This window comes from Sinocyclocheilus anshuiensis, unplaced genomic scaffold (genome assembly GCF_001515605.1).
Source record: "Sinocyclocheilus anshuiensis isolate Anshui unplaced genomic scaffold, SAMN03320099.WGS_v1.1 scaffold560, whole genome shotgun sequence".
Lineage (NCBI taxonomy): Eukaryota > Metazoa > Chordata > Actinopteri > Cypriniformes > Cyprinidae > Sinocyclocheilus > Sinocyclocheilus anshuiensis.
In genome coordinates this window covers 1,199,887-1,212,279 of record NW_015554116.1, presented here as the reverse complement: position 1 = coordinate 1,212,279, position 12,393 = coordinate 1,199,887, and the positions used below count along the sequence as shown (strand labels likewise).

General features: G+C 36.5%; 2 protein-coding genes across 5 annotated transcripts in view; one reads left to right on the top strand and one right to left on the bottom strand.

The window, feature by feature from the left end:
• LOC107669820 (minor histocompatibility protein HA-1-like) overlaps window positions 1-5,076 on the top strand; it is a 23,735-nt gene extending 18,659 nt beyond the window's left edge. For 3 of the 4 annotated variants that reach the window (XM_016462230.1, XM_016462232.1, XM_016462233.1), the window contains 9 exons: window positions 346-444; window positions 544-645; window positions 730-893; window positions 1,487-1,675; window positions 1,747-1,884; window positions 2,685-2,923; window positions 3,034-3,271; window positions 3,392-3,488; window positions 4,468-5,076. In XM_016462230.1, coding sequence (XP_016317716.1) covers window positions 346-444; window positions 544-645; window positions 730-893; window positions 1,487-1,675; window positions 1,747-1,884; window positions 2,685-2,923; window positions 3,034-3,271; window positions 3,392-3,488; window positions 4,468-4,784 — 1,583 coding nt within the window. In that variant the 3' untranslated portion in view covers window positions 4,785-5,076. The remainder of the gene's footprint in view (window positions 1-345; window positions 445-543; window positions 646-729; window positions 894-1,486; window positions 1,676-1,746; window positions 1,885-2,684; window positions 2,924-3,033; window positions 3,272-3,391; window positions 3,489-4,467) is intronic. The other variant, XM_016462231.1, reaches the window with a different exon arrangement.
• Window positions 5,077-5,407: 331 nt separating this feature from the next.
• LOC107669821 (DNA-directed RNA polymerases I, II, and III subunit RPABC1-like) lies at window positions 5,408-11,209 on the bottom strand. Its single transcript, XM_016462234.1, has 8 exons — window positions 11,081-11,209; window positions 10,739-10,913; window positions 10,518-10,633; window positions 10,354-10,434; window positions 6,959-7,017; window positions 6,367-6,445; window positions 6,191-6,266; window positions 5,408-5,504 (listed from the first exon to the last, which is right to left on the bottom strand). Exons 1-7 carry the CDS (start codon window positions 11,135-11,137, stop codon window positions 6,201-6,203), a joined length of 633 nt encoding a protein of 210 aa, XP_016317720.1. The 5' UTR covers window positions 11,138-11,209; the 3' UTR covers window positions 5,408-5,504; window positions 6,191-6,200.
• Between the last annotated feature and the right edge of the window lie 1,184 nt (window positions 11,210-12,393).

Genomic DNA, 12,393 nt, shown 5'->3' with positions numbered 1-12,393 from the left:
TATTTTGTTTGAACTGTTGTATATTGTATATTCATTTGTCTAATTTATCAATTAATTTAAGTGTTATATAATATATTCTATTATATTAAAAATAAATTAATGCAAATGTAGATCTAAATTAAATATATAAATAAATAAATATATATTTTTTAAATATAATGTAAGAAAAAAAGAAGTATTTGCTAATTATTTGTTTATTAAAATTGTCAAATGTGTATGAAGATTTTTATGTATAGATGCTCGGTGCTTTCAAAAGGTGCTTGTTTGGTTTAGATTTTTTGGGTATGTTATGAATATCTGAAATAGTTACGCAAATGGTTCTGAATTGTATTTCTTTTGTGTCAGCTCGAGGTCACATGACCCACAAATCCTGGGGCTCCACAGTGAGCGACACAGACAGTGTGGGAGGAGGAAGTGGCCTGGGATCCCCGACTACCAGCACAGGTACAACTTCCTGCCATGACTAATAAAAAAAAATAATAAATAAAATATTACATTTGCAGTTTGCATTAAATGTTTTTATTTCATTGATTTTTTTTCTAGGTGACATAAGTAAAATGGCCCGAACATCATCGACCGGAACCATGTCATCAAACGAAGACCCAGATGAGAAAGACTCAAATGTGACTTCCTTTGAAACGCCAAGTGAGAGAAAATAGTGCACAAGTGTTTTCCTTTCTAATCTGTGCCTGTCATCCAGTTTCTCACTGTCCGCTCAACGTTTTCCAGATTTAAACGGCATCGAGCCTGAGATCGTGGTGCCCACCGGGCCGTTCAGGAACGTGGGTCTGTCGAAAGCCGCTCAGACGCACAAACTGCGCAAACTGCGCTCCCCATCCAAATGCAGAGAATGCGACAGCTACGTTTATTTCCAGGGAGCCGAGTGCGAGGAGGTGAGGTCACGCCGGCTGCGCTTGGGCCTCGTGTTTGAAATAAGCCAGGCTTGTTAAAGGGATAGTTCACCCAAAAATGAGAATTCTGTTATTAATTATTCACCCTCATGTCGTTCCAAACCCGTAAGACCTTTGTTCATCTTCTTAACACAAATTAAGATATTTTTTTATGCATTCCGAGAGCTCTCTGACCCTCCATAGACAGCAAGGATCCTTACATGATCAAGGTCACATATTTGGAGAGTTTCACATATGTAAACAACGTATTCAACGAATGTACGCGGATGCGTTGTTTACGTTTAACAGCGTATCCATGTACGGTGCTGCTGACACAGAACCGCATACGTTGTTTATGTATGTGATAGGCTACTCTCCAAAATGGCGCTACAGGGTGACACGACGGAGACGAATTTAATAAAGTCGTTATTTTTGTTTTCTTTGCGCACAAAGTATTCTCGTAGCTTCGTAAAAATACGTAATTTGTGTTCTGAAGATGAACGAAGGTCTTACGGGACGACATGAGGGTGAGTAATTAATGACAGAATTTTAATTTTTGGGTGAACTATCCCTTTAAAGTCTGATTTGCTTGGCAGTGTTTCCTGGCCTGTCACAAGCGCTGCTTGGAGACTTTGGCCATTCAGTGCGGCCACAAGAAGCTCCAGGGTCGCCTTCAGCTGTTTGGGCAGGATTTCTCGCAGGTGTCCGGCAACAGTCCCGACAGCATCCCCTTCATCATCAAGAAGTGCATCGGCGAGATCGAGAGAAGAGCGTTGAGAATGAAGGTACGTTCAAATCCAGCAGGTCTCAGCCAATGGAAATGCAGGATCGTGCTGATGGTCCTCCTCTCTGTCAGGGTATTTATCGCGTGAATGGGGTGAAGACGCGGGTGGAGAAGCTGTGCCAGGCGTTTGAGAATGGCAAAGAGCTGGTGGAGCTGTCACAGTCCTCGCCACACGACATCAGCAACGTACTGAAGCTTTACCTGCGGCAGGTGAGCCACCACTGCATCAGGACATTTATGAAAAATCTGTTATAATATTGTGGAAATGGCATTTTTGGGTTTTGTATATTATATTCTATTATATTATATGAAAATTTAAAAAAATAATATTGTAATTGACAATTTAACAGTTTGCATTTTTGGTTCACCTAAATGTAACTAATGAATTAATATAATATAATTTATTTTGTATATATTGTATTTAACTACATCTAACTAATTTATTAATTTATATATTGTTCTATTAGAATTTGCATTTGTATGGTTCACTCAAATAACCCAAATAAATGTATTATTTAAATTTAAATGAAATAATAAAGTTAACTATAAATAACAATCAATAAAAAAATATCTATTATTTATCTGATTTATTAATAATTTATTAATTACATTTTTATATATTGCATTCCATTACATTAAAATTACATTATTAATAAAAATGTAACAATTAGCATTTTTTGATTCCCCAAATTTAACTGATTTATTCATATTTTGTATATGTATATTTTATTTTATTATTTTAATTTTCAGTTATATTAATAATACATATTATAATTATTAATAATATTTTTGGGGGATTTTTGCATTCACCCAAATTATAAATATATTTATATTAAAAATTACATTTTCAGTTTTTAATAATATATTACAACACTGCATTTTTGGTGAACAAATCCTTTAACTGTAACAATAAGCTGCCTTCATTGTTAGCAGTGGCTTTCATATCCTCATTTTATGTTCACCAAAGTTAGTTGTTACATCCTTATTTTGTATTTCTGTCTCTTCCTCAGCTTCCAGAGCCCATCATGCCCTTCCGTCTCTACAATAGTCTGATGGGTCTAGCGAAGGAAAGCCTGGCTGTAGTGGGTCCAGAGGGAGCCGAGACGGGCAAAGGGCCCGACCTGGTGGACCTCGGCCCTGAGACGGACCCTGAACTCTTGGCCCTCGTGGACAGACTCAAGAATCTCCTCAAAGAGCTGCCCAAACCAAACACTGCCATTCTGCGCTACATAGCGAGCCACCTGAGAAGGTGCAAAGCCTAGAATGGACTTCCTCTCACATTTCAGGGTTTATAGACTGACTCTGCCAAACTCTGTTTATTAAACACTGATTATTTGGTTAATGTCCCTCTGTTTTCAGGATTGCAGAACTGGAAGATGACAATAAGATGAGCCCGAGTAATCTGGGCATCGTGTTTGGCCCCTCACTGATGCGGCCCCGGCCCTCAGGGGCCACGGTGTCTCTGTCGTCTCTGGTGGATTACCCATATCAGGCTCGCATAGTGGAGACCCTCATTGTGTTTTATCCCGCCGTTTTCCATTCGGACTCCAGTCGGCCTGCATGCGCCAGCACCCCCCGCACACAGTCTCTACAGCAGGTTTGAGATTCATACGCAGTAGATCAAATCTCTCGTGTTGTGCCAGCGGTGCGTTTTAATTGGGAGGTTAACTGGTTAAACCGTTAATGCAGAACAGATGTGATGTTTTGGTCTGTGCAGGAAAGCAGCATTGATGGAGAAGAACACTGTTCGAATGATGAACAAGGAGTCGCAGATGAACCCGGCGCTGCAGAGTCAGACAAGTTAGAGGGCCATGGTATTACAGACTTTTATTCCTAATATTATTGGTTTACATTCTTCAGATGCATTGTGTATATATTTAGATTTATTATCTTTTGATATTTTAACTGTTTTAAATGTTATATATTTCATGTTTTATTTGAATTAATTCATATCAATTTATTCTTATTTAATATACATTTTATATAAATATTGTCCATTTCGAAATACCTTTATACTCAAGTTAGTTTTTCACTTTGTTTATTTTGTTTGCCTTATTACACACGCACACATAAAATATATATATTTTGTGAGACTTGTTATAGCACTTGTATTTCATTGCTCTTTTGTTGATTTTGATTGCTTCCATGGTCCTCATTTGTAAGTCGCTTTGGATAAAAGCGTCTGCTAAATGATTGTGTGTGTATATATTTCAAATATTTGACATTTTTGTACTCATTTAGGTTTTTCATGTTATTTATTAGCCTTTCATATTAAATGCATTTAAAATTCATATTACTTTATATGAATATATTTATATATAAATAAATTACACCATTATTTTAATATTTTGAAATATTAGACATTTTGTAGTTTATATTGTATTTTAGTTTTTCATTTTATTTTTCCCTTTTATATTCCTATTTTTATCATACAAAAATATCACCTTTATTTTAATATTTTAACTTTTTTTTTTAATTGAAATTTTACATTTATTTTGTATTCAATACTTAGTTTTTCATTTACCTTTCATGTTAATTTTATTTAATGTACATACCAATATATTCATATCAATGTAAAATATTTAAATATATCACCATTATTTTGATTTAAAACATTTTAAATTTATTTTGTATTTTTATACTCCTTTAAGTAGGGGTGTAGTTTTATTTATTTGACTTACTCATTTTTTTCTTATATATAATTATTCATATATTTAAAAACAAATTCTAATGAGCAGTTTTGCTTTCAAATAATAATAAATAAAAAATATACAATGATCTGTCATGTGTCAGCAGAGAGTTCAACGGGAACGCCTGCTTCTCTGGAACACAGTCTGGACTCGGATTCAGAAGCAGACGAGGAACGGTCCAGAGGTGAACTTCAGCCCCCCAGTCCTACAGAGCAGGCACTCGACTCTACCAAAGAAACCCAAATGAGACCACCCGTCCTCCTCGTGAACCTGCAGTGTCCCTCCAGCTCAAACAACACCAGTGACCCCCCTGCCCTCCCTGAGAGCGAGCCGCCCGAGTTAGAGGAAGCGCCAGCAAGCTCGCTGGCAGCGTTGAATCTCAATCAGAGTAACAACACCACCACAACACTCACTCTCTGAGTTCAGACAGCCAGGGTTTGTCTGTGACGTTCCAATGTGGGTTTTTTTGTTTTTTTTTAAAGATGCGTTTCAATATTTAAAATACTTCAGCTTAGAATCCTGCAAAAATTTACAGATTTTTAAAAATGGTTTTTAGCTTTATTTTACAAAAACAGCGGGACGCTTCCGGTGTTATCATGCATCGTATCTTATGAAATGATCTTATACTCCAGTGTTGATGAATATCTCTGTTGTTAAATTTTATATGTTTGTGCATGTGTTTTAATAATAAAAAAAATGAGTGATTTCAAAATAATCAGTATTAGTTTACAGCCAATGCAAACTAATGTCATGGTTACATGCAAATCAGATTTAAGTGCATGTTATCAGACAACATGGTAGGCAATGAGGAAGAAGTTAACTAGAATTGTTGCTGTATACGGTGTTTGGTTGGTTCGTGTGTATTTGCACACACATCGAGGTCATCTTCCCTTTTTTTTCCCCCCCATCACAACAATGGCTTTCAGAAAGAAAAAGGTGAGTGCTTGCGCTTTATTTACTTTCAGGTTTTGAGGCTTGTGTTCACCGCTCATTTGGGACCAAACTAACAGCATTTTTAATGTTGTCAAATAAAATGACACAAGGAGAGACAGAATAGCAAAATCATATTTATTAGTTAAAAAAACGTTAAGACAAAATTCAGCCCATGTTCACTTTCAGCAGTTGGAGAAAATTTCAAATCTGTCAAAAAATATGACACGAATATCATTAATTCCTTAAAAATATGAACATTAAAGAATACAATTAAAGAAAATTTTTTTTTTATTTTTTGTGAAGGCACTAAAATAACACTTATTAGACCTTAAGAAAACAAACTAATTCAAAACTATGTACTAAAGACAATGTGACACTGGACCACAAAACCAGTCTTAAGTGTCAATTTTTAAAAATTGAGATGTATACATCATCTGAAAGGTGAATAAATAAGCTTTCTATTGATGTATGGTTTGTTAGGATAGGACAATATTTGGCCGAGATATAACTATTTGAAAATCTGGAATCTGAGGGTGTGAGAAAATCACCTTTAAAGTTGTCCAAATGAAGTCCTTAGGAATATATTTTACTAATCAAAAATGAAGTTGATATTTACAGTAGGAAATTTACAAAATATCTTCATGGAACATGATCTTTACGTAATATCCTAATGATTTTTGGCATAAAAGAAAAATCTATCATTTTGACTCATACAATGTTTTTTTTGGCTATTGCTACTAATATACCCCAGCGACTTAAGACTGCTTTTGTGCTCCAGGGTCATGTATAGTAATGATACTTAAATAACACTGCTTCACAGATTTGCATCTTGGAATTTGAATTATTGTTGTTGATATACAAATCCTCCAGTGAACTACAACAGAAATACTGACTTCATATGCATTACTGGACCAGTCTGTATGTGATGTACCGTCCAGCAGTTTCACTCGGTCTGATGATCTTAACAACCTGAAGAACATGCCACAAGTTAACTTGAACACTCAAATGCTCAAACTAAAGATTTTTAGAGATGTCAAAATAAGAAGAAAATACACATTTGAGTTCCTACCTGGCCTCTCTTTAAGCCAAAGTAACGGGCAACAGGATCCCCGGCTTGAATTCTGGGAAGCTGGCTTTCCTTTAGTTTACTGGAGAGCAGCTGGTTAAGGCTAAACTAACCAATCTAAAGTACCAACTACTGAAGTAAACCATCCAACTGAATCCAATAAATCAGGGTTATTATAGTTAACTACAAAAAACATTAAAAACATTTGTTACCTAAAATAAACACAGGCATTCACTTACATAGTATTTTTTTCCCCATACTATGCAAGTCAATGGTTACAGTCAACTGTTTGGTTACCAATTCTTCAAAATATCATCTGTGTTCAACAGAAGAAAGAAACTCATACAGGTTAAGAACAACTTGAGGGTGAGTAAATGGTGACCGTTTTCATTTGTGTAAACTATATTAAAAAAATTATAGTTGCCAAGGCAAGATTTCTCATTTTCATTTAACGTAACTAAAATTGAAATCATAAAAAAAAAAACACAATTTAAAATTAGAAAAAAAAACATTGAAAATATGAATAAAAACTATAACGGTATCATTGTTACTAACATAACAGTGCTATAAACTTCAACCAAAACTCAAAGGATACTACCGTGCCAGCAACTCTGTCACTTCCTCTTTAGTCATGACTATGTGCTCTGGAACAAGCTGAAGGAAAATAAAACTCATTATTATTGTGCAAATTACATTAAAACATTAATGTGTAATATTAGCATTTTGGTGTAAATGGCCAAATGATAAGTCGATAAAAATCTAAAACGCCTTAAGCCCGAGACACTGCACGATTTTAGCAATCCTTTAAGATCATTGCATGTCACACTGGATGTCGACATGGATCTAATAAACTTGGGTGTGCCGTGCGTGTAGACTTTACGATGATAAAACCTAGAGACTCGTACGATACGACGCATGTTACCATAGAAGAATAAACGTCATCAGCATGCGCTAGTGGTGAACAAAAAGAGCAGGATAAATCACACTTTAGCAGTTGTAGTTTTTATGTGTGCTGAAAAAAAGAGGATGGCATGAGAGCTTAAGTTTTATGTTTCAGCGCCATGTCGTGTTGATTTCATGTCACGTTTTTATTGGCTGGTCAGTAAACGTGGATTGTAACGGCAAAGACACTGAGCGATGATCATGCTGAATCGTAGGATGTCTTTGGTCGCAAGACCGTGACAACAGCCATCTTCGAACCTCTCTCACTGTACGAGATCAGGAGCCATGATCACAGAAATCGCCACGATTGTTTCACAATGCCAGTCTGTCGTCTGAGACAGCCGGAAATCGTGCAGTGTGTTTTGGGCTTTAAAAGAGATAGCTTTAAAAGATAGCTACAACACCCACACCATAATAATATTATAAGAGCACACTTCAGTTATTTCGTCTGTCTCTTTAAATGCATGAACTCGGGTGGATTCTGATTGGCTGTCAATGTTTTTATCGTTTATCAGTTGGGAAAAAAAATCGTTCTTAAAGTCATACGAATTATATTCCTAATTATAGTTGTAATGTGGACCACCATATATTCTCACAGAAACAGAACGATTACAAAAACTTTATAGTTATCATTATGATTTTAGCACAGAGGGACGATGACGTTGGAATCTGAACGATTTTACTTTTAACTGATTTATAGTCAAGCCAAAATTTATTCGGACACCTTCAACATTTCACACATTATCGCAGTTTATTCGCTATTGTTTAGAAAATGGTAATAAAATATGACAAGACTCAGAGTTAAACTGTGTCAGAACAAATTCATCTTGATAATGTCAGATAACTTTGATAGAAAGGTATGCAAGGAGTTAGATTGAATGGCTGTCAGCTGTTACATTTAAGTACACAATTAGATAAGGCAGATAAGTGAAAATAGCATATTTTCTTAGAGATAGATGCTAGCTGAAGGAAAATAAAACTCATTATTATTGTGCAAATTACATTAAAACATTAATGTGTAATATTAGCATTTTGGTGTAAATGGCCAAATGATAAGTCGATAAAAATCTAAAACGCCTTAAGCCCGAGACACTGCACGATTTTAGCAATCCTTTAAGATCATTGCATGTCACACTGGATGTCGACATGGATCTAATAAACTTGGGTGTGCCGTGCGTGTAGACTTTACGATGATAAAACCTAGAGACTCGTACGATACGACGCATGTTACCATAGAAGAATAAACGTCATCAGCATGCGCTAGTGGTGAACAAAAAGAGCAGGATAAATCACACTTTAGCAGTTGTAGTTTTTATGTGTGCTGAAAAAAAGAGGATGGCATGAGAGCTTAAGTTTTATGTTTCAGCGCCATGTCGTGTTGATTTCATGTCACGTTTTTATTGGCTGGTCAGTAAACGTGGATTGTAACGGCAAAGACACTGAGCGATGATCATGCTGAATCGTAGGATGTCTTTGGTCGCAAGACCGTGACAACGGCCATCTTCGAACCTCTCTCACTGTACGAGATCAGGAGCCATGATCACAGAAATCGCCACGATTGTTTCACAATGCCAGTCTGTCGTCTGAGACAGCCGGAAATCGTGCAGTGTGTTTTGGGCTTTAAAAGAGATAGCTTTAAAAGATAGCTACAACACCCACACCATAATAATATTATAAGAGCACACTTCAGTTATTTCGTCTGTCTCTTTAAATGCATGAACTCGGGTGGATTCTGATTGGCTGTCAATGTTTTTATCGTTTATCAGTTGGGAAAAAAAATCGTTCTTAAAGTCATACGAATTATATTCCTAATTATAGTTGTAATGTGGACCACCATATATTCTCACAGAAACAGAACGATTACAAAAACTTTATAGTTATCATTATGATTTTAGCACAGAGGGACGATGACGTTGGAATCTGAACGATTTTACTTTTAACTGATTTATAGTCAAGCCAAAATTTATTCGGACACCTTCAACATTTCACACATTATCGCAGTTTATTCGCTATTGTTTAGAAAATGGTAATAAAATATGACAAGACTCAGAGTTAAACTGTGTCAGAACAAATTCATCTTGATAATGTCAGATAACTTTGATAGAAAGGTATGCAAGGAGTTAGATTGAATGGCTGTCAGCTGTTACATTTAAGTACACAATTAGATAAGGCAGATAAGTGAAAATAGCATATTTTCTTAGAGATAGATGCTATTTACACTAAGTGCAAATAGCGATGGATGCTATTTACACTGTTAAAATAGCAGGATTTTCTGCTATTTATACTACTCACCTCAGTATTATAGAACATTATAAAACAGTATGCAGTAAAAACGTATTGAGTGTAAATTATCATTTTAATTCAAATTATCAAATGGATGCCACCTTATTGGGACAATAAAGCCCTTCCTACACCTAAGTTTGGTAAAAGGCGGATTCGAACCCGGGTCGATCGAGTCAAAAAGACTACAGAACGCGTTTTACCATATACACCTCTGAAGCTGACCATTGTCTGTTGTCTTTTGCAGTGGTGGGTGGAGTTAGTGTAAATAGCCTCTGCCAACAAGGCAGGCTATTTGCACTTAGTGTAAATAGACACTCTGATTAGAGAATACCAATGTAGTTCAACCAATGCTTAACTTTGTTCAGTCTGTGGTGTAAAAAGTCACATTAGCAATTAAAGAAAAACACTTAAGCAAAACATGGTCAGGTCAAAGTGTCTGAATAATTTTTGGTCCCAAATTTGATAAATTTTACTGGTAGTAAACTGTATGAAGAATATTTGGGTATAATATGTCACAGTTTACTTTATTTTGCCATCCTCACTTGCATAAATGAACTATAGTGTCCTGCACCCACTAGTAAAAAAATATCAAAAATTATATCTGGGGTCTAAATTTTTGGTTTGACTGGACTATAAAAACACTGACAGCCAATCAGAATCAGCCTGACTGCGCATTTAATGCTGCAGACGACACACATGAAGCGCGAACGCTAATATAGTTGCCGTTTAAATCTTGTAAACAGTGTTTAAATGCAGCTTCCTCACCTCGTGTTCGGTAATGTTGATTAGAAGCTCCTGCTGAAGAAACTGCTCAAGTATGTACTTAGGCGCCATGTCTACCAGAGACTGAAATTTAAAGGACAAACACATAATTGAAGTGCCTTAATAGTTAATGCTCCTCTAAATGTAAGTGTATATGCTTGCGTCACCTGTTTGGCGGAGGGCGTCATGCCCATCTGGACTACAATGATGGCCCTGGTGATGTTTTCTTCTTGCATTCGCTGGCAATACATCTTTATGGTCTTGATGCCAACCTTTGGTTCCTCTGAAAGCAAGAGCACGGGTAGATATGATAAACCAAGCGTTCCTCAACCGTTCGTAACGGACGAGTTCAACAGGAGCTAGGCTTGTTGTTGAAGTTGCACCATACCAGGGAAGAACACAAACATCTGGTCGGTCGGATCGTCGTTGTGGGCGACCAGGACCGTGAGATCAGTTCGTCGCGGTCGACCTTCGCTGGGTTTGTCTCCAAACTGGCTTCTGAACTCATCCAGAGTCTGATCCAGTTCATCTTGCGTCACCAAATAACCCCGATCGTGACAAAGCTGAAAGATGAAGATAGATATTATAAGGACATAATAGCATATTTCTGTTATTTGGATGCATACTGCATGTTAGGAGATCATAAATCATGAAACTCCTGCGGATCCGAATAAGCATCGCAATAAACTGTCCACGCAGCATGTAAACAATTACATGGCCTTTAATTTACCTGCATTATAGTTTTTCTAATTTTCCATAGTCTGTATGTCTCTTCCTCGTCATCCATATCGCGCTAAAAAGAGGAAGATATTACGATCAAAACAGACTGCTTATTCGATCCTTTTACTCCACGTTTGGGGCTTCTTCTTCTTCTTCTTCTGATGTTTATTGGCGATTTTGGCAAACCAACTTAAAGGTGCATTACCGCCACCTACTCCAACCGAAGCTCTCTAAATCTTTATATTCATATTCCCAACAGTCTTTCAAAAGATTTTTAACTGGATGATATTCTGAGTGACCCCGTACTCCAGCCCAATATCTCATCCTCAACTGTAACCTACGCAGTTCTAGGGCCACGTTTGGGTCCCGTTGCTGCCGGCGCGTGTATATGACATCAGACGTTACGCCACAGTGCGCACTTTGATTTCGCATGTACAAAATAATATTTTTTGTAGATGTAGAAGCTTTTGCTATCCGCTTTCAACGAATAAAATGTGTTGTGTTGGTAATAGTTAAAATAAATGCAAATTTAAAATGGGTGGCTAATAAGTTACAAATAATCTTTAAAAAATTATCGTTATTGATTTCGTTTGAAAACAAATAAGGAATGGGGGTGGAGGTTGTGAATCGGCTCCTTTTGAGAAAACGGCTCCTTTAATGTTCCTCGATGCGCAGAATTTAGAAATGGAGGAAATACTGGAGCCTCTCCCGAGTCCATATTGCTGCTGTAGGACCTCTTGAACTTGTTTGCATGTGTATCCCAGCTCCTCTACTAACCTGTGGATTACACTTTCGTAATCATCAAGCACACTCCACTCACACATCTTCCAGAAAATCTGTGGTTGTTAACGTGCAGTCACACAGTTAATGGAGGTCTGATGATAAATTATTGCATGGTCAGACGTGCCAATGCATAGGCATAGGGCCTATACATACAGCGCTCTGGGTAAACAGGGGGAGCGCGGGGCACAAAGTAACGCGGGGTACATTGTAACACACTTGGTTTAAATATTTCCACACATGCTAGCATAACCAAATTTACAGCATTTACTAGTTACCATATCAACATTATATAGAGAAAAAACGTGCACCAAAATTCAAAATTTTTTTTGAAGATATCGCTGAACATTTATTTTACCATAGTAACATTTAAATTCTGGCTTAAGTAAATTTTTCATCTCAGTTTTTATTATTCATTTAAAATGAAACAAATCTGCTATTATTTTCATCTCCAATCTGTTATTTATCAGTTTAGATAGTTTTTTAATGCTTCAATAGCTAGCAGAAGACACCAACCAGTTTTAAATTCCAGTTGCGCAGATG